Consider the following 22,024-nt stretch of genomic DNA (forward strand, 5'->3'; position numbering starts at 1 on the left):
ATTCATTCCCTTCACTAGTTTTTAATATAAAAATAACATGGAAAAAAAAATCAAACACGGTATTATATGATGAAAAAATACTTCCTTAAACATCACTTCAAAAAAATGTATGAACATAAACATATATGAAAAAATTTGTGTAAGACGGTCTTATGGGTCGTATTTTGTAAGACGGATCTCTTATTTGGGTCATCCATGAAAAGTGTTATTTTTTATGCTAAGAGTATTACTTTTTATTGTGAATATCGGTAGAGTTGACTCGTCTCACAGATAAAGATTCGTAGGATCGTCACACAAAAAACCTACTCAAAATATATATATATATACCCATCACATGTCAGAAAAGGTTCGGTCGACCCTACCCCTGCGGGCAGTGCCCGCAGGATCGATCCAACGGCTCGGATTTTTCCGAGTCATTTTTTTTTTTTTTTTTTACATGGAGGTGGACCCGGATCACTCATGTGGAGTGATCTGGGCCGTTCATTGCCTGTGCAGGCAGTTGCACGGATAGGATGAAACAAACCGTTATAAAACATTAGTTTTACGAAAAAAGCAAGTTATAAAACATTAGTTTTACGAAAAAAGCAAGTTAAACCATAATGCTAACATGGTATTTTCGAAATGATATAATTTATTAGTTTTACGAAAAAAGCAAGTTAAACCATAATGCTAACATGGTATTTTCGAAATGATATAATTTATTTCTGTTTTTTTATTTTGAATTCTAGATGTTCTGACATGTGAAAATCTACTCCTTTGAAGGATCCTTGGCTCCAGACCATGTGTGGCATCCACCGATACCAAATCAATTGCGATTGGATGTTGATGCTGGTTGTTGTGAAGTCAGGAATAAATTCAGTGTTGGGGTGGTTTTACGGAATTCGACTGGGGGTGTCGTGGGAGCAAAGGCTTGCCTTATTAGACCTTCGAGTTCAGTGAAGGGGGCGGAATTGATGGCTATTCGAGAAGGAATAGAATTTTGTCGACGTAATAGTTTCAGGAATGTTTGCATTTTTTCAGATTCAATCCAGGCGGTTCAGGCAGTAACCAAACCTGGTGAAGATCGTGGCTCAGATGGGTGGATCATTACAGAAATCAGATCTTGCTTGGACTCTTCAGAATTTATATCACTTCGACATGCGAGAAGATCGTCAAACAAAGCAGCTCATCATCTAGCAACGGAAGCTATTAAGAATGATGTTATTGGAGAATGGTTTAATTGTATGTTTTCATCAACCTTTATGAATATTGTATTGACAGACTCTTTGGAAATTAATTAATGGATTTCTGTGACTTATTTCAAAAAAAAAAAAATTTCCCATATTTTTATCATGTCATGTCGTTTTCTAAAATTATGAAATAATATAATAATAAAATGATTTTTTTAAAGTGGCAGAAAGTTAAATATAAAATATAAAGCATGTAAAAGAAATACTATCAAGTTCATGATATGAAATCAATTATTCAATATCACTATCTTGAAAATACACAGGTCCAACTTTTCTGTCGTGTATAGAACTTACTATTCACAATGGATGATTTCACAGGAAAAACCAGGTTCATGAATTCAACATTTTTCCCAACTCATTTGAAAACATTCAATAATTTGAAGAGACTAAAAAACAAACGTAATTAAAATTCATTTACGCTTTTTCTGATCGTAAAATTCAAGTAAATTTAAATTCATTGTATATCGAATTATTAGATTTCAATAATATTTATATGAGTATTTTGAAGAGACTAAAAAGCAAACGTAATTAAAATTCATTTACGCTTTTTCTGATCGTAAAATTCAAGTAAATTTAAATTCCTTGTACATCGAATTATTAGATTTCAATAATATTTATATGAGTATCATTTGAAATTTTATTTTCGAATATCTTCCTGAATCAAATTCTTTTTGCCAAATAAATTCATAATTAGAATATTTTAACCTGTAAATACCAAGGTGACAATGCCACCTTTGAATGATGCCAACATGAAGAGCAATTAGTAATCTTGAAAAGTAGAAGATTGCAAAGAAAAATAAAACACAAGACAACCAACAGCACGAGGGCTGACTGTGGTTAATGCCGTAGGAGGCGGAGCAGGTGGCTTTAGGGAACCTCAAGGGAAAGTGATGAGAAGGGGGTTTGAAAGATGGTTCTGCAAAACTTACACTGAATCGCTCTGCAGTCCAAATTTCAAGATCTAAATCTTGGAGCTGTATGAAGTTACTAGATTTAGGAGAGTGCCACGCCATATTTCATGCGAGTCGATGAACAACACACACATAGACATACATATAATTACTTTTAGATTATTCTGAATACGATATATTGTTCAATTCACATATGCAAAGCCTGAATCACATTTATGAACGGTTCAGACTTAAAAACAGCTAACTTATTGGACCAAGAAGGAAGAATGAGAAGGGTACTGCAAATCTTGTGTTGTTTTAAACAATAGGGATATGCTGGTGAGCATGAGACAAGCAGTTAGCAAGCATTTTGTAAAGTCACTGGTTCCAAAGGTATGCCATTTAACTCACTGAACGACATGGAGATACTGGAATAACACACACAGTACTGCAACCAAAAAATTACACCTGATTCAACTTCCCACACCTGAAGGGAAACACGTGTAGAACACGATAATTTCCACCAAATCCTCATAAAATGAAATACTGAGAATAAGATGTCTATTCATTTTCTAAAACAACCTCCGCATCCTTAATGAGATGTGCTCATTCACCATTCGAGTCACACCATAAACACTACCTTCAACGTTTTATAAAGTCGCAAACACTCGGTCCTGTAATTGATACCCAAATTCAAAACTAATAATCCGTTTCCAACATCCATGAGTTGCAACTGTGCAACTATTAGGTGGGCACAACAATCAAAATATGATCACAATTAAAAATTTAAGTATACCGCTGTGCTTTTCGTACAACAAGTGTCTGGTCCTATATTCAAACACATGTTATGTCTTATTTCACATCCTATTTTCTACCAAAGAGGAAGCATATTCTAAGCAAAGCAACACAATCCTAAATCTTAACACTCCGAATGTAACCTAAGGGTGTAAGAACTTTCCTAGCTTACCCATCCACTTGAAGTCAAATCTGTAGCTTTTTAAATATTCAATATGCACCCTATAGTTTCTTCTTTAACCTAAATCCTATTCGCTTTGTAAACCCTTCAAACCCCTAAAAAGCATAAAAATTTGCCACAGGATTACCACCTCCATCTACTAGGCATCAAAATTTACATATTATCACAAAAATCATAAAATTTGTGTATTAGAATATCTATATGAATTCACATATACCATTAATAGAATATAGTAGCACCCATCTTGTTATGTGGATGGAAAAACATCCTTAACAGCAGATGCGGCAGACAAGTAATTCAATGTGTTCCTCAGCGTCTCCTTCTCCCTTTTCAACCTCATCGCAGTATCCTCAAATTCCAGCAGTGCCTGCTGCTCCCTGGGTGCGCCTTCGAAAGTACTTCCGACAAAGAACGAGAATGGAGTCGGAAAAAGATTCCTCCTCAAATCTTGAACCTCCTTTTCCGGCTTCCCATTCAGTCTATTCGACAACCTAATCACATCTTTCATATAAAGCTCTACTTCACTAGCCAATGCATCCAAATCCTCCACCTCACCAGAGGGGCGGTCTTCAAGCCATGTCACTTCCGCCACTAAGTAGGGCTTGGTGCGGACTAATTTGGTGACCCGGAAACGTTCCTGCCCCTTGCATATCAAGAAGAACCGGTCGTCAACTAAGCGCTCATGTTTTATCACTTCTCCGACACAGCCCACGTCGGCAGTGCCCGAGGCAGCGTCGGTGTAGATGACGCCGAATCGGAGGTCGGTTTGGAGGAGCGTGTGCATCATCATGCGGTAACGAAACTCGAAGATTTGGAGGGGAAGGATAGCGCCCGGAAACAGAACAAGGGGAAGAGGGAAGAGCGGCAACTCGATTACATCATCAGATTTCGGAGGGTTGGTATGATGTTTCTCCGAGAACGACGAGGCCGAGCAGCACAGAGATTCGGGTTTCCGCCGCCCGTAACGGCGGCGCCGGGGCAGAGCGGGAAAACTATAACTGCGGTCCAGGTGATAAACTGGGTTTAAGCACGGTTTGCGAGAAATAGCATAGGAAGAGGAAGAAGTAGGGGAATGCAAGAGCTGCGGCAGAGCCATTGCAGAAATGTTACTCAAGATCTCAGAAAGAGGAAATGGGCATTGAAAATACAGGCCAATAATTGAAAGGGAAATGGCGGATTTTCATGTAGAAGGAAATGGTGAAGAAGATTTAGTGACTATAAAATGTTTGGGATTTGGCCAGTAAGATGTGGATAACGGGAGATGCTGGTGGGGCAGCCAATCGGGATGTGGTGTTCAAGCTTTACACGTACAAACCATGTCTATCCTACTATTTTCTCGACCGGGCGTTTGGTTTGGGTGTTAAGGTAGGTTTATTTTTATCTTACTCTTAATCAATCTTATTTTTCCAATTTTACTCATCTCCTATATCCAAATTCACCATCACTTCCCTTCACCGACCGCCGACCGCCGCTGCCAGCAACCGCCGACCGCCGCCGCCACTTCCGACCGACCGCCGCAGCCACGATTCCGTCCCCCGTCGCCGGACCACCACCGGCCGTCGCCGGAGTAAAGAAAAACAAAATAAAGAAAAGGACAATTGCGTCATTTCATCAAAAAATTCAAAATTATCTCATACTTAAAAATCATACCAAACATACTACTATTTTATATCATATATTACATTTATATCACAATCATTTTTTTTATCATTTACATACTAATCATTAGTTTATCCTATCCTTCCAACCAAACGTAGCCGACGTATATTATTTGACCTCGAAATATTACTGATTATTAGCTCAAAATTTTTTATTACTGATTATCAATTTTATATTATATATAAAAAAACGTGTGTTCTTTGAGGTTAACTCTGCTGAATGGAATTGAGTTCGTTTAAATGTGATATGTCAATCGTTTATCTAGTCTATCAACTCGGATACTCTTGGGATGTGTTTGTTTCATTTGATCACGTTTTATATCAAAAATGTAACTGTATTTTTTTTTTTCAAAAGCATGCATATTTAGTTAAACTTGTATGAATTGCACATGTGATGATCTTGAGTTGAACGAGACAAATGTAAATTTTATTATCAAAATTTTCAAAGTAATCCGGCCAAAATTCTCAAGTTCAACCTGATACTCATATATCAATTGGTCTTGATAATTATTAATTACTAGCCGTTCAATTTGGTGCAAGACCTTGAGTGATGTTGCTTAAGAAAAAGGTACGACATTTTCATAAAGAAAGGTTCACCTCTTGGAATCGAATTCTTTTTGTTTTCTATCCACTCCCTCCAAAGTGAAGAACCAAGAATTTGCTAATTTTTCAAGAATCAAAATGAACTGTCAAAATTCATTTCAGAACCTTACTCTGCCACTTTTCACTCTATGTCTTCATATAAATTCCTCCTAGCGCCGAAATTTTATTTAACGTGTTGTATGCTACTAATTGTTGATTGATTAATCACGAGTGAATGTAATTAAGAATATGCAAGTTTTGGATAAGCATGAAAAACGCATCATATCGATCAGGCCAGGGGGAGGAGGGCTAGACGGTTTTCATTGGGACGTGGCCTACACTCAACAGTGAAGCAATTACAGATAGTTCATGGTGCCAATATAGACTCAATAAGAATTGAGTATGATAAAAATGGAACCTTAGTCTGCTCAGAAAAGCATGGAGGCAGTGGAGGAACTAAAACTGATAGGGTGAATCCATAGTTTTTTACTCTAAATTTTTATTGATTTCATTAATATGTTACAACTATTTGAGCTCTTTTTGCCAGTAGCTCATCGGTGATTTTTATATTCTGGTTTTTAGATGATCAATCACACGAGTTGAAATTTTCTTTCGTTTTACCAGATCATGCTTGATTGGCCAGATGAGTTCCTAACTTCAATGCATGGACATTATGGTAATGTGCAAGAATGGGGGCCGGTCTGTGTTCCATCTCTTACGTTTGAAAGCAATAAAAGATCATTTGGACCTTACGGTATTGAAGAAGGGACGCTTTTTTCGATGCCAATTACATGTTACAAGACTATCGGATTCCATGGAAACTGTGGCTGGCACTTGGATTCCATTGGAGTTCACTTAGAGCTTATTCAAGCATCAACTGCTCCATTAATTAAAGAAGTGAAGAATAAGGTAGTATGATTTTGCAAACGTTACTGAACTTTCGTTTATTTTATGTTCAATTTTTAGAATATCAAACTTGAATGATCATTTTCAGCATATTGCCAAGATTGATGTATACTCTTCCCAGAATGTGAAACGAATGGTAAAGTCAGGAACATGGGGTGGAAATGGCGGAAGCCTGTTCGACGATGGAGCATATGATGGCGTTAGACAGATCTTCTTAACCCGAAACGTGGGGATTGCTTCTATTCAAGTTTGTTACGAACAAAAGGGGCAGTATGTGTGGGGAAGCAAGAATCGTGGCACAGGACCATTCAAGTCTGATAAGGCGATTGTATTTTGTGAATGAAATATTACAGATTTACTACTCAGTGTATGAATATTTTCTGAAAGTACTTCAATATGTTTTTGCAGATATTCTTCGATTATCCATCAAAACTCTTGACTCAAATTACAGGCTATCATGGTCCTGCAGTCTTGTTGGGTCCAGAGGTGATAAAATCACTCACTTTTTCACACAACAAAGGGAATATACGGTCCATTCCAGGTCGTTTTTTTCTCGTCCGAGTTAAGGGAAGGATCTCTGATTGTTAGATTTCATGGGAGGAAAGCGTTGTTTATCAATGCAATGGGCGTCCACGCTCTCGAAGGGAAAGCTCAGATTACGGGTTCATTGCTTAGAGCTGGCAGCAAAAAGAATGCATCAAGCCCATCTTCTGCATCAAATAAGCATATGCAAACTAGTGAGGTATATAATTCATAGTTAACTATATTACATATACGATATATACATGCATGAGTATTACTATTGAATACTTGGATGTGGCATCTATGAATTGAACAGAAAGAAAGTGAGTGAAGACAGCCATCCCTTGATCGAAAACTAGAACTTAAGTATTATGCAACCAAATCGAATTTCCGGTTGCTGTCCCTCATGACTTATTTTATTCTAACGTCGCATATTGCTACGCAATCCAGCGAACTGTGAAAAATCCAGCTCCATGTGGACCAGGTCCGTGGGGCGGCGATGGAGGGCATCCCTGGGATCACAGGTGTTAAACAGATCATTTTGACAAGAATAGATGTCATTTGCTGCTTGGAAATCGAGTATGATCGAAAGGGGCAATCTGTTTGGTCGGTTAAGCACGGTTGCAGCAGCAACGGACAAGCTATAATTCGGGTATATATCAGACACTCTAATCAAGAATCATTGATCAAATACATTTGACGCTCAAGTTTGAATACTTTATTATATTCTCGCCAACATTTTCAGGTGAAATTCGAGTACCCTTACGAAGTGCTAACTTGCATAAGTGGATATTACTGTCCCATTAGAAAAGATAATAAAATAATACAAGTGATCCAATCCTTGAGTTTTTATATATACTAGTAGCTAGAGGAGAATATGGTCCGTTCAGGGAAGAAACCGGTAGGTATTTTTCATCGTGGATTACTGAAGGTATTGTGGTTGGGTTTCAGGGTAGAAGCGGCATGTATTTGGATGCAATTGGGATCATATGTAACACTGGCTGGGACATCAGAGACCAATTAAACCACTACTAGGTTGAATATTTTCTCTCTACAATGAGTTTCTTATGCTAAATAATGGAGTTTGACAGCAATTTTCTGGCTTGCTTAATGGGTATCATTATTTCCCACCGAGTTTGATTCTCCTGGTTGAAAAAAAAAAAAGAATCTCGGCTGGATTGGAGATTGGCATATGAGAATTGAGCCAATAAACAGATATGTCCATTGAAGCTGATAGACCATTCAGATTGTACAGGTACTTTAATCAGTGAGTGGGCCTTGGAGGGATCAATTGATCAACAAAACTACAAACCAAGAGGGAGACAATTGAAGAGTCAAATGCACAGAAATGGAAAAGCATTAATACTGTATTTAAACTAACCGATTCGATCCAAGAATCTATCGTGTATCAATCAATCTAATCACCAACCAAAAAAAACATTTAATAAGCCCATCCTGTATCACAAAGTTGTAAAATGTGATAATGTGAATGGCATTTGCTCCTTTTTAACTTCCAGGGTTGTTTGGACTAGGGTTGGAATAGGACGGTAAACCAATTAAACCGACTAGAAAAAATATTTAGTTTAGAATTTATCGAAATCGAATTGAACTTATTATTAAAATTTGTTCGAGTCGAACTCGAACTTGAATTATATTGTTTCGTTATATATTATATTATACTAGAAAAGTGCATGTGTGTTGCACGTGAGCAACTAAACTGCTGAAAATATATGTACGAAATTTTGATAATATTTAAATGAATTAAAACAAGACTAATAGAATTTATCAATTAAAACAAACCAAACCACAAAAAATAAAAAATAATGACTATACACGATATATTAATCGGAAAAGTTATCTTATCCACATGACATATTTTCTAACATGCATCTTGGTTGATTTTGACAACTCAACTACTCTTTGACGTAGTTTGTTATAATATGCATATAACCATTTTGCTATACTCAGCAAGTATCTGATCGATTTTAACATATATTATGTTATTTACAATCCTCATTTGTATTATTTGTGATATCATTTTTATATATTTAGTATCAATATTATCAACATATAGCTATAAGGTTAATAAATTTTTAACAATTATTTCTCAATCACTGTGAGAAAAAATACTTGAAAATCTCTTCAAAAGAATATATCTTAAATTCGTGTCCTCTTTTAATTTAACACAATTCAGGAAAGTCACCTCATTAGTCATTTTTAGAAGCTTTGGAACAATGAATGTGTGAATCATATCATGGGGATGATATAGTTTCAATCTCATTTGTTGTATCAAGAACATAATATTATATTATTCATTAAAACAAAACAAATTTTCTTCTATCGAGTTTATATTTTGTTCTATAATATTTTATATCTTGTGGAATGATATGCAAAATTAATTATTGTATTTTAAATATCTTGAGAAGAGGCGCGAATAACGTAATTATTAATATGCATATGAGATATTATTCATATATATTTACATTTCATAATAACGTAATTTAGATTTCATGACTATTTTTTGTTAGTCAAAAATAATTTTATGAAATATGGTAGAATTTTATTTGAATTTCAATATATATTTGGCTAAGTGAATTTATGGCGAGGAGTTTTATATAATACCATTATATATCTTATGAATTAGCTGGTTAGCCATTTTGACTAAAAAAAGACAAAAAAAAAAAAGTCATCTCGAATATCGAGATAATATTAGAGGAAATAAAGTGCAACTGGATCAATGCCTCAATTTACTAAAAATGCACAAAATTGATCCATTGTATCCACAAAATTGATCCATTGATGCATTTCGTAGACTATATGTATGAAGAACCAAGTAATTATATATTCAGATAAACCATTTATTACCTTGTTCTTATAACAGAAAACCCAAAATACATGGCTTTGATTGGTCTACTTTCATACATATTTTCATATAAACAACAAGACACATTATAGAATATCAGAAAAATTGATTACCGCTAACAATACTAACCAAATAAATAATAAAAAAAACATTACACAAACAATCTCAATAAGGAAAAAAATGATAACTCAGTTTAAAAATATTAGTACAATAACAAAAAAATTGAAGTATATACAAGCAACAAAAAACTTAAATCACTCTCAAATTAAATACTAACTCATATTATTCACAATTTGTATAATTTTTCCAATATTTTTTTTCAAATAAAGAGAAATCGTCTTATTAACGTCATTATTTCATAGATATTCCATTTATTTTATAAAAAAAACACACAAAAGAAAAAATAGTGAAATAGTAACCTCACAAATGAAAGTCATATATTAAATAGATTAATAGAAAATAATTTTTTAATAATATTTATTTAGCATCATATATCGAAAATTGATGAAATAACTTAAATGTTTGCATTGAAATCACTTACATACAAACATTTTCTCTCAATCACGTATCTCTGTTGATACATAATTAGTCTAAAAGTATCTCTATTCTAAATGAGAAAAAGATGTTTTTTATGACTTTAGTATTTATTAATAATTTAATTTTATTAAATGCTAGTCATCTTCATTCGTCTTCCCATTACTACCTTAATGTTTGTAATATTTACAATTTTTTAATGTATAACATCATGATAGTGATTTTCTATGAATTTGATGTCAATGTATAAATTAAAGTAATTAAATTTAAATTTAAAAATAAAATTAAAATAATAAATAGTTTGATTGAGTTAGGTACTCTATTAATAATCATATTAAACTAATATAGAAAATAACTTTAATAACCTCATAAATATGAAAAATTATAAAAACACACAAAATGGTAGAATAGTAAGTTTACAAATAAAAATTATATATTTATAATAGTAAAAGATAATAGATGATAGTAATATTAACAATTCTTTTAATGTATAACATTATGATAGAAATTTTCCATGAATTTGATGGAAATGTATAAAACTAAGTAATTAAACTAAACTATAAAGTAAAATCAAAGTATTAATTATTTTTATTGAGTTAGTACATTATTAATTATCATATTAAACTAACAAATAAAATGACTTAATGAATCTCATGAACATGACAAATTGTAAAACAAATAAAATGGTAAAATAATAATCTCACAAATGAAAGTCATATAAAAATTAAGTAATTAAAGTAAAATCAAAATAATAGTTATCTTGATTGAGTTAAGTACGCTATTAATAATAATATTAAACTAACAAAAAAATGATTTAACAACAAATTGTAAAACAAATAAAAGGATGAAATAATAAACTCGCAAATAAAAATCATATATTTATAACCGTAACAGTAATATCAGAGAGATATAAAAAATAAATAGATTTCGAGTTGTAAATAACGAGTCCTTCCGGGCTGAATGACTATTGCCCGTTGTACAAAAGTATACATCTAATGCAGTTCCATTCTTTTCAATTGCACTGGCAACAGTGCACATGATAGTAAGATAATTAAGAATTGTTCCTTAGCAATTCTCCTTATAATCTTATGCAAATGAACAACTCATGAAACAAGGATGTCGTGTCATGGTGTGTTAAAAGCTATGATTTATGATAGCGGGTGCAGTTCAAATATAAACGAAACCATAATCTAAAATAATGCATTTCGATTACGGTACCAAACCAAAATCACTCCAGGAGCAGGACGGTAAACAGTGTCAATTTATACTCCAAGAAAGAAGTTAAAACCAATTTAGTTTGTTTCGAGCACTAATTTCTACTATTGATCAATGGTGGACGCAGTGTCCTTTCAACATCTTCAGAGATGACACCAACAGCTACGAAGAAAAGGGATAGATATTCCAACATGTTTAAAGATTCATAATCAGTCAATGCTAAAACTGGGAGTGTGCAAAAGACAGTCTACTTTTTCGCCCTTTCAGATGGCAGTAACAAAATTTTGTCATTGTGGCTTTTCCTGCTGCGTGAACAGTGTAAAAAGAGAGAAGTTATTGCTGAAAGTGCTTTTTGAGTGTCCCAAAGAAATGTTACAGAGAGGCATTAAAGCTGAAGCTTGATGTGTTTCGGAGTCAGGGAAGAAAAGGGGACCATTTCTTTTTAACCATGTCAATTTCACCATTTTCACAGAGGTCTGCTCATTAAAGCTTTTATAGGTCACAGCTCGCTGATATTAATATAGGGTAGGTACCCTAGCTTCAGAACAAAAGAGAGGTTAGAATAGGAGAGAATCTTTCCTTTCCTTCTTGAATGAACTGTTATCAAGTTAAGCAGGCATGTTTGTTGTCTTCTTTACATTAATATATCAACCTCTCTATCAAACCCTTTTTCATTTTCTGCTCCAAGAAACAAGAAACAAGAAATGCTTGAATCCCAGTTAATCTTATGATTTTCTAAAGATTCAATTTTTGAAACTAACCAAACTGCATTTTTTTGTAGAAGGGTGAAAATGGTTTCCGAAGATTCACCTGCAGACTCAAATTCTAGTATTCTGCACCAATTCATCATCTCAAACTCCATATCTGATCAAAATCAGTTTGCAAACCAGCATTTTGATGCTTATGGAACAGATTCCGTTTCCAATATCCCGTATGCTCAGTCTCTACCTTTAAGCATTCAATGCCTTGGTGAAAGAATTTCAAGATCTGTAGACCTTCATACCTCTCGATTATCGGATGAATCTGATGTTAGCCATAGAACACGGCTAATGGATCTTCTTGGAACGTCAAATGACCATGCTCAGAGGCTCTCACTTTCTTTAGGCTCCGTTTCTTGCCGACAAATCGATCCCGGTTACCTAAACACAGCAATTGATCGAATGATAACCGATAATTACTCTTTTGTGAGAAATGGTTTTAGTCCATCGTCAGGTTCTCAAAATGAATCTTGCTCGATATCACATGGGACTGAATCATTTTCCGCAGTGGTGGGAATCTCTAAGTACTTGAAACCAGCTCAATCTCTTCTTGAAGAAATGGTTGGAGTTGGAGGCAAGGACATTGATGCTAATAACCAGAAATATGTGGAGAAATTATCCCACGGCAGCCTGAAAGGATCATTCGGGCTAGCTTCCGATATTAAAGCGGAGTTTTTCAGCAATGAATTGCTGTCTGAGAAGCATGGAACTTTTGTTAGTCTTCTAAAGCTTCTTGCTTTACTGGATGAGGTTAATTCAATCTTTCCTGTGTTATAATTCCTCTATTTCGATAACGTTTTGAAATTGTCCCAATTCTTATTATTTTGCATCGATGAAATCTAGGTGGAGAGAAAATATGAAGAATACTATCATCACATGGAGGAATTGGTGTCATCATTTGAAGTGATTGCTGGTTTAGGAGCTGGAAAATCTTACACTGCTCTTGCACTACTAGCCATGTCCAATCACTTCTGCAGTTTAAGAAAAGCGATATTGTCTCAAATTCGAGTTTCAAAGCGAAAGATCGAAAAGGACATGCCTAGGATCAGTGCCAGATTATCCCAACTAAACTTGTTTGATCAAGAACCTAGGCGCCACCAGACTCCAGTTCAACAGATTATACCAAATTCGCGTCAAGCTTGGAGGCCGATTAGAGGATTGCCAGAAAACTCTGTTATGATTCTTCGTGCTTGGCTTTTCGAACACTTTCTACACCCGTACGTATGCACTGCAGATTAATGTAAATTCCCATATCTCAAAATGTTCAAATGCACTGATATATTTCTACGATGTTTTGGTCTTTTCCAGGTATCCTAATGAATCTGAAAAGCTTATGTTAGCATCACAGACAGGCCTGTCAAAGAACCAAGTAAAATCTCTTCCACGTTACATGCAAATTACGCCTAGAAATTGCATCAACTAGATTATTTTTATCATTCACGATATGGAATTTTCTTGAAACGATTGTTTTAGATTTCGAATTGGTTCATAAATGCCCGAGTCCGACTGTGGAAGCCGATGATCGAAGAAATGTACAAGGAGGAATTTGCGGAGTCTTCCACTGAATCTAATCAAGTGTTGACGAGCTGTTGCACAACAAGAGAGGGAGCGGGAGATTCCGCAGAGGAATTAAGCTGAAAATGGGATTTAAACCACAGAATTACTAAAAAAATTCTGCCCTTTTTTTTTTTTGGCTTTTTGTTTTTTGCATAGAACTCAAACGATCTAGTTCCTTTTGCTATCGCTGTTAGCCAACTATATATGAAGGCTGCTGTCGTTATTGGTGGTCTCATTTGAAATGGATTAATATGTAATATCTCCAGAATTCATCAAGTGAGAAATAAATTAAAGCATGTGTGTTTAATTTTATTAGTTTTTTGTATTGAGTAAAAATCCGGATAGTTAACAAAATATCTTTGATCAAAACTTTTTTAAAAGAAAATTTCGTCTTTTATTTGTCAAAGAAGCACTGATATTAATTAAAATTGAGACTAAAGACTCTTAGACCAACTAAGTTTTAATTGATTTTGTAATGTCTTATTTAAATTTATGATCATGCTATAATTATATAAATTTATTGATAATTTTTTTATTTTCTTAAAATAGTTTTTTTACAATTTTTAGATGAATATATAACTCTCTTTTAAAATAAAGTTGGAAAACCCGTTGATTTAAAAATATAAAAAAAAAATCATGTTTAGATTATATAATTTCTCAATTGTATAAGCATCCACAAATATATATATATATATATATATATATATATATATATATATATATATATATATATATATATATATATATATATATATATATATATTAATTATGCATGAATACTATCAAATATAATATAAATGTAATTTCTAACAAAATATGGGCATCAGATGGGCAAAATATAATATTTGATATTTCAATTTAGGTACTGTTAAATTAAATTTAGTACGAACTCGTATTTTATGGTAGGAACTTGTTTCTTTTTGTATTAAATCATATGAATTTTTCATACTAACGCATCTTCAATTAAAACTCCAGGAGTATTTCGTTTATGATTATCATTCAAATATCAAATATATTTTCAAACAATATATGGATATCAAATAGGCTAAATCAGGTATCTAACGTATCAATTTCGATAATTTGTAGGTTATATTAAGTACTTAGTCATGTTTATTGTTAGTGGAGAACATGTTTATGTTTTTTTGTATTAACTCTCATGGATAATGATACCTCATCATAATGCATCTTCTTCAATGGAAACTTTAAGAAGATTTCATACACGATGACCACTCAAATATAAAATATATTTTTCAGACAAGTATATGTATCAAATAGGCCAAATCACATATATGATATCTTAATTAAATACTTTGTAGGTTAATTTAAATATTTACACCGAATTTGATTGTTAGTGAAGAACATGTTTTTGTTGGTATTAAATCACACGAATATTTTATCCTAATGCATTTTCAATGGTAGTTCCAATAGGAATGATTTCATGGTGACCACTCTAACATCATAAGTGCTTTTTAGGCCGAATTAACATGAAAAAATCATATATGTATGTTAAATCAAACTAAATAATTTTTAGGCCGAATTAAGTATGTAATTGTATGGCATGATAACTATTCAACATGTTTATTTAAATCTATAAAGAACATTAATAAGAAATTCTAATGCATCTTCCCTAACAACACCAACACAAATTTCATTTATGATAGTCACTCGAAGATCGAGTATTTTCTCATCAAATTTGAGTATCGACATGGAAGAATCAGGTTTCAGCCATATCAAATTAAGTACATTTTAGATCATATTAAGTATTTAACCATATTTAATGATAACTAGACAATGTGTGTATTTTAAAAAAATAAATAACATTAATAAGTCATCCTAATAAACACATCTTTTATTTCCATTTTTTCTCATATCAATAAATTAAATAATTTACTGAAATTAAATTCACATTCCAAAATAATTAAAATTAAATTTATCTAGTTACACATAATTTTTTTAATAATAATAATGTTATATTAATACACGTAATTAAAAAATATATAATTTTATTAATAATAAAAATTAATTAAAATAATTATTTTATGATAAAAATAGATTTCAAATTTCATAATAATTACGCAACATATTTGTTTTAAAATAAATAATATTAATAAGTCGTCCCAATATACACATCTTATTTCCATTTTTCTCAACTCAATAAATAAGTATAATTTATCGAAATTAGAGCCACAATCCAAAATAATTAGCATAAATTTATCTTATTACACATCATTTTTTTAAAATAATAATAATGTAATATTAATACAACTAATAAAAATATATTGTAGTTTTATTAATAATGAGAATTAGTTAAAATATTTATTTTTATGATAAAATTAAATATCAGACAGATAATTATAATGATAATTGTAAAAAAAATATTAATTGAATAAAAAATATGAAGAAATATAAAAAATTAGATTATAAAATAATAAATTATAAGAAAAAAAGTTATTAATAGCAAATAATCCAAAACCGTTATTTCGATTATCTTTGTTCCCAAATATATAATCAAACAGTTAATAAAAATAATGCTAGAAAATAAATGATAGGAGATAAATTAATAATATAATATTAATCATAAAATAATAAAGAATAAAATATTATTAGTAAAAAAATTTATTAATTCAATAAAAAATATAATTTTACTAAAAATATATTATTAATATAAATTAACAAAGAAGAATTAATCTGAATATAAAACAATAGCAAAATTGAATATATTGTACATAGTGATACAATAATTTAAAAAAAGTGTAAATATGTCAATTAGGGAGTGAAAATAAAATTGTTGGGGTATCAGGGAGTGCATAATAAACTTTATTGATATAAGGACTGAACGTTAAGTTTAACGTATGATTAATGATTTTTTTTTTCTAATTTAGCCTTCTCGTATTCTCATGTTGGACTAGAAATTATACGTGTTTGTGTTGCTAAACGCGGTCTAGTCTTTATGCTGCACTTAGTTTGCTAAAATCGCTACTATTGCAACTGAATCATTTCGATAAATTTTCAGATTTGTGTGAATAATTATGTGTTAAGGCCGAAGAAGCGGGCCTTGATTATTTCAGGAAAATGAGGTTGCACTGCAATTGTGGTGTGCTGTGTAAAATATCTTTATGGTACTTACGTTTCCTAGAGTTTCCAGAATCTGTTAGTGCTTTGATTTTCATTGTTACCCACACGGACAAGCACAAGTTTCTTATGAATTAGGCTACTGCAGCTGGAGGTAGCGGAGATTGTTATAAATGGCATCATCGGTTGGCTGCATCCAGCTGAAAAAGCCTGTGTTACACATGCAACTCTTGCAAAAAACATTGTTCAACCAACCACATATCTAGAGATGAGAAACACGACGGCCAGAATGGTTATATTCGTGCTCGAGAAATGTTTCTTGAACACCATATTTCACATAGGATATCCTTAGTTCTGATGGAGGTTGTTGGGTTATGTATGAACAAGTGAGAGTGATACTGTGATGGATGATTTCTTAAGAAGTTCTCGTGCGTCAAGCTGTGACATTGCTCCACTTGATCGGGTTTGTTAGATGTGCCGTAAAAGAGTGATGCCAAATCTTAACGGATAATATTATCTCTGCTGAGGACAGAGCCGAAGGTAACATCCATAATTTTTGAACTAGCGATAACGTTTGATCCCAATAATTAGTATCAGAGCGAGATCATAAATTTAAGTTTCTCGATAAACATATTTTTATACTTCTTGAAGGAAAAGATGTTGGATTAAGCATATATGAATGAGAATAATACAGATATGTTGGGATAAACATATTTTATACTTCAAGCCAAGGTTGACCTGGCCTATTATGAGGATCTCGTTAAAGATTATAGGCTGGCATTAGAAGTGATTGTCCATTCTGGAGAAAAAGCGTTGTGTCAAATGTTATGACAATTGAACAACATTTAAATCTGATACACGACTAAATTCTCATATAATCTTTATAATTTATGTTGAACAAAATATACCAAATACCGACGGTTAACATCTATAAATATTGACTTAATAGTAAGCGATTGATCCTAACAGATGTTCTGTCACGTCCCGTGACGGGGGTTGGTTGACACCGGCGTTGCTCTCAAATTTACATTCGACAACAACAAGCCTCAGAGTACAGAATTCAGAAACCATTCTTTTATTCATATTACGAAATAAATCAATTGTCTGTTACAACTCTGATACTGATGTTTTACAGCGGAAATATAAAACCAGACATAACATTGCCTTAACAGATACAGCGGAATTAACATAACATAAACTGAAAACAATAATCTTCTTCACCAGCACCAGAACTGGATATGCTCTTTCTCTTCTAGTATTTCTTCCCCGTTCTTATCTGAGATGGGTTTAGTGGGTGAGTGATATGGTTGTCACTCAGTAAGCAGGGGCTGGAATAAGTCCCAATTTTCGAAACCATTTTCAACAAAACAGTAATACAATAATATACAGAAACTCGTCTTTTCAGAACAGAAATCAGAATTCAGATATCACAGTTTCAGGACAGAAATCAGAAATTAGTAAGCACTGAGCACGTTAGTGAATTTCATGGCTAAACTGATATCACTCCCCTATATGTTCTCTCCTCTAAGAGGTGAGGCCAGAATCAGAATCAGAATCAGAATTCAGAAATGTTCAGAATATATATTCCTACCATTAGTTCACTAGGGAGTTTCAGTGCTTCGAAACAGATATCATAAATCAAACATACAGAAACTATGCTTTAAAACAGATATTACAAACTGATTTCAAGATATTTATACATAAGCCCACTTATCGTGATTTGCTATAAAGTTTCGGTTGAAGTCTACTGGAATTTGGCTGCTCTCGCTACTGGATTTTGCTGCTTGACAAAGACACTATTTCTTAACTCGAAATTTAAGTGATACTCTCAAATCTTATGTAACCCATTTCAGAGACTTGAGGGTGCTATTTATAGGCCGAAATTCGACTGTTAGCCTTCCAATTAATGACCATAATATGCTATTATCCGCCTTTATTCTATGTTAAATGCTTCAGTTACAAGTCCTGAGCAGAACCAGTAACTGTCTGCTGCTTTCTCGTTCTTCTACTGCTGCTGGTTTCTTGCTCTTCTGCTGCTGGAAACTACATGTCTGTTGGAAAAATACCAGCTTCTGAATATTATCTTTTGCTGGAAATTCGGGTTCTCACATGTTCGTTAGCTCATGAAGGCACGTCTCAAATATGCCACAAACACGTCTCAAATATGCCACAAACTCCTTAACTTGCAAATATAAACGGATATTCACATTTTTTATCGTCAAGACTTGATCTTTGTGAATGTAGTGGCTTCTCTCATATCTGGTGAGTGGTGACTTACTCTGTGAAGCACTACAAATTTGTTGGGCACATACGTTGAATTATAGGAGCGCCTGATGTTATATATAGCTACTACGTACAATCCATTGAATGTAATTATTACATGGAAAACTCATATATGCCTTCCACTTTCAGATTAAAAAATTTGAAATATGGGAATTTTCTTCCTCTCTTCTTGTTTCTTCGACACAAACTGAAATTTCATTAGCTGGTGGCAAGTTTCTTGGACAAAGTGGTCCTTCTAGACAATTTGTACATAACCATCCTTACAATCTTGTAGAACCAAAATGCACTCACCAGCTGTAGCCCCAACGCCATTGCCTGAAAATACCCAACAAAATCCGATCAAATTGTGATTCAAAAACTTGAGAACTTTTCCAAATCAAATCCAACTTTACTCGTTTCGCTTAAAAAAAAAATTCCGAGTTCACCTTAAAAGTACGTGCACTGTGTTTGTGCTGTGCTTGGATAGACTCGCAGTTTTCCCTTAATTCTATATTTTGCTTAATAAATATATACAATAATTTCCAATGAAGTTTTTGTTCCAACAATTTCATTTAAACCCAGTTTCTTAATGATTGTAGGGTCTAAAATACGGCTCCAAGTCAGAGGATTGCCTTGATCAGAAATGGATTGTCAGCTGATAAAGTGACATAGGTGATATATGGTCCTCCAACCATCCTTGCAAAAGTGAAAATCAATGCAAATAATATCTGCACAAATGAAGAATCCAATTATTGAACACAATATTTAACAACAATATATTGAAATTTCTAAATTTTGAATCCATAAAAAATTCATACATATAATATTGATATAAATAAAAAAGGGAAAATCCCCAAGACTAATAAAATCTGGTATTTTTTCAAGTGTGGACACTGATGCTCCTTCACATTTCCACTTCTATAGTCTCCCTTATCTCTCGTTTTAAATTTATCCACAAGTTATTATTTGAATTCAATCTCACAGGTGACCTCGTGTGTTTATTTTAAATCTGCAATTTACTCTAACTTATTTATTGTAATATATAAAGAACCGACGTACATCGGCAGCTAAATTGAGGTCGGTGTCCTTGTATCCAAGTTCTTTAAGAAGCTCCCTTAAGTGAAGGAATGGACTAGACATCTCCGTAACCCACAAAGCTGCCACCATCTCTGATCCACACTACATTGTAAATACGGCACAATTCGTCATATGATAGCACCAAGAAATACAGGGACATTCTGTCCTATTTTCCAGAAATATACATGCATAAACATGTAAAATTTACATGTATATTTTCAGAAAACTTCCCTTAATTATTTAAGTTTCTTTAGATATCGTTGTTAGAATACAGAGGAACGTGGGGAAATTTAATTTCATGCCATTCTTGAGATGATTTTTTCTCATCGACAAGAAGTCGCGTCAACTATAAATTTGAGATTACCCTTTGATATTCAAGTCCTGACCAGATTCCGACGATGCTGACCAAATGATGAACAGTGTTGTCAATCTTGACATTTTTGTCAAAGTGGCAGCACACCAAATCATACAGCATATATCCAACTGTCACCGCCAGTGTTTGCATCTGTTTCATATTCTCCAAGAATTAATCCCTCAAATATATTAACTTCTTTCGATTATAAAAAATATACTGGGATGGAAATTCCACTTCTCAACATAGAAAATTTCCTGCAAAAATTGAATCTTGATAATCTAGCGTGCAATGCCGAACAAAACTGCTGTTTCTTGAACATGTATGGAGGCAGATCCAAGAATTTCGATCAGAAACACAACTTCAGGGGTAGGCTAGCAGAACTCAACTAGGAGTAAAATTTTGAGCTAATTAAACGTAACAGATGTTGAAAATATATAACTCGCCTGTCTAGGAGAAGACTTAGAGGCCAAAGGGCAAACCGGGCATCTCCAATCTTGAACAGAGGAAGAAGCCAAAATGACAGCCAAACAAGCATGAACTGTGGAAACAATACGATTGCTGAAATCAAAAGAACGTCTTGGGAACACTTTTCTCGCCAACAGAAACAGTAATGTCCATGAAATCCCACCAAAAACAATCAATTTTGCTGCGTAATCCTCCATCCAATATCTTGATTAAAATAAATCCCTAAAGAGAGAGCTTTGGACGTGTTATGAAATGAATGGTTTTGGTCATTTGATGCAGGTTGTATATGTGGGGCAGGTTGGTTTTTAAAGCTTTCAATCTTCCAACTGTTACCTACTTCAGTTATTTTCGACGCGCCAATACGTACTTCTATATTGGTAGACAATCTTCTTGAATTAATATAATGGTTGAATTTTCTCACAGTTTCTTGCAAGAGTGGTTGACAGATCCACGATATCGACTGGATCTCTATTGAGCAGCATGTAGAAACCATAAATGTTGAAAAACATTATAATTTTAGAATATAAAATACATTTCAAAGTTTTTTGTCGCAAACACATGAAACTTTTTTTTTGGTAGAACCAAAAGATATACTCCAAATAATAATATAATGAGAAAACGAAATACAAAAGTTGAGATTATAACCGTTAGTTTTGATCGCACTGTTTAACCACAAGGGCTTTAACAACAGTTTTAAAATACCTACGACAACGGTTTTTAAATACCTACGACAACGGTTTTTAAATACCTACTACACGGTTGTTGTAGGCCTTTTTTTCTTGTAGTGTTACCAAAAAGAAATAGTGCTTTTATTTTGTTTTGGTGCATGTTGGAACAGTTCCCATCAGCTGTTAAAAAAAAGTCTTTCAATCGACTAAAGTAGTCTCTTCTGGAAAAAATCTTCGAAGAAACCCATATACCTTACTGGCTTGTCATGGTGTTAGGACAGAGAGCAAGATAGAGAACACGGCAATGAAAGCTTAGGCAATATAATTTAATTTTTAGTTTAGAAGAAATGGTTTCAAAATAAACGTGAAAAATCCTATCTTTAATATGTTAATTGTTTATATGGAAAAAAAAAAAAAAAAAAACCAAGTTACATG

At 33.1% G+C, this 22,024-nt stretch overlaps 3 protein-coding genes and 1 pseudogene across 3 annotated transcripts; 2 read left to right on the forward strand and 2 right to left on the reverse strand.

The window, feature by feature from the left end:
• Window positions 1-3,218: 3,218 nt before the first annotated feature.
• LOC140832662 (uncharacterized) lies at window positions 3,219-4,329 on the reverse strand. The gene has a single exon (XM_073196796.1). The coding sequence runs from the start codon at window positions 4,189-4,191 to the stop codon at window positions 3,343-3,345; it is 849 nt and encodes a 282-aa protein (XP_073052897.1). The 5' UTR covers window positions 4,192-4,329; the 3' UTR covers window positions 3,219-3,342.
• A 1,104-nt stretch (window positions 4,330-5,433) lies between these two features.
• LOC140831910 (jacalin-related lectin 3-like) lies at window positions 5,434-8,268 on the forward strand (annotated as a pseudogene).
• A 3,263-nt stretch (window positions 8,269-11,531) lies between these two features.
• LOC140832663 (BEL1-like homeodomain protein 11) lies at window positions 11,532-13,978 on the forward strand. Its single transcript, XM_073196798.1, has 5 exons — window positions 11,532-11,991; window positions 12,157-12,883; window positions 12,977-13,350; window positions 13,442-13,502; window positions 13,607-13,978. The coding sequence occupies exons 2-5, from the start codon at window positions 12,167-12,169 to the stop codon at window positions 13,769-13,771; spliced, it is 1,317 nt and encodes a 438-aa protein (XP_073052899.1). The 5' UTR covers window positions 11,532-11,991; window positions 12,157-12,166; the 3' UTR covers window positions 13,772-13,978.
• A 5,061-nt stretch (window positions 13,979-19,039) lies between these two features.
• Window positions 19,040-21,193, reverse strand: LOC140831676 (uncharacterized). Its single transcript, XM_073195424.1, has 5 exons — window positions 20,900-21,193; window positions 20,466-20,606; window positions 20,084-20,203; window positions 19,657-19,752; window positions 19,040-19,360 (listed from the first exon to the last, which is right to left on the reverse strand). Exons 1-5 carry the CDS (start codon window positions 21,116-21,118, stop codon window positions 19,244-19,246), a joined length of 693 nt encoding a protein of 230 aa, XP_073051525.1. The 5' UTR covers window positions 21,119-21,193; the 3' UTR covers window positions 19,040-19,243.
• Between the last annotated feature and the right edge of the window lie 831 nt (window positions 21,194-22,024).

This window comes from Primulina eburnea, chromosome 5, assembly GCF_022965805.1.
Source record: "Primulina eburnea isolate SZY01 chromosome 5, ASM2296580v1, whole genome shotgun sequence".
Classification (NCBI taxonomy): Eukaryota; Viridiplantae; Streptophyta; class Magnoliopsida; order Lamiales; family Gesneriaceae; genus Primulina; species Primulina eburnea.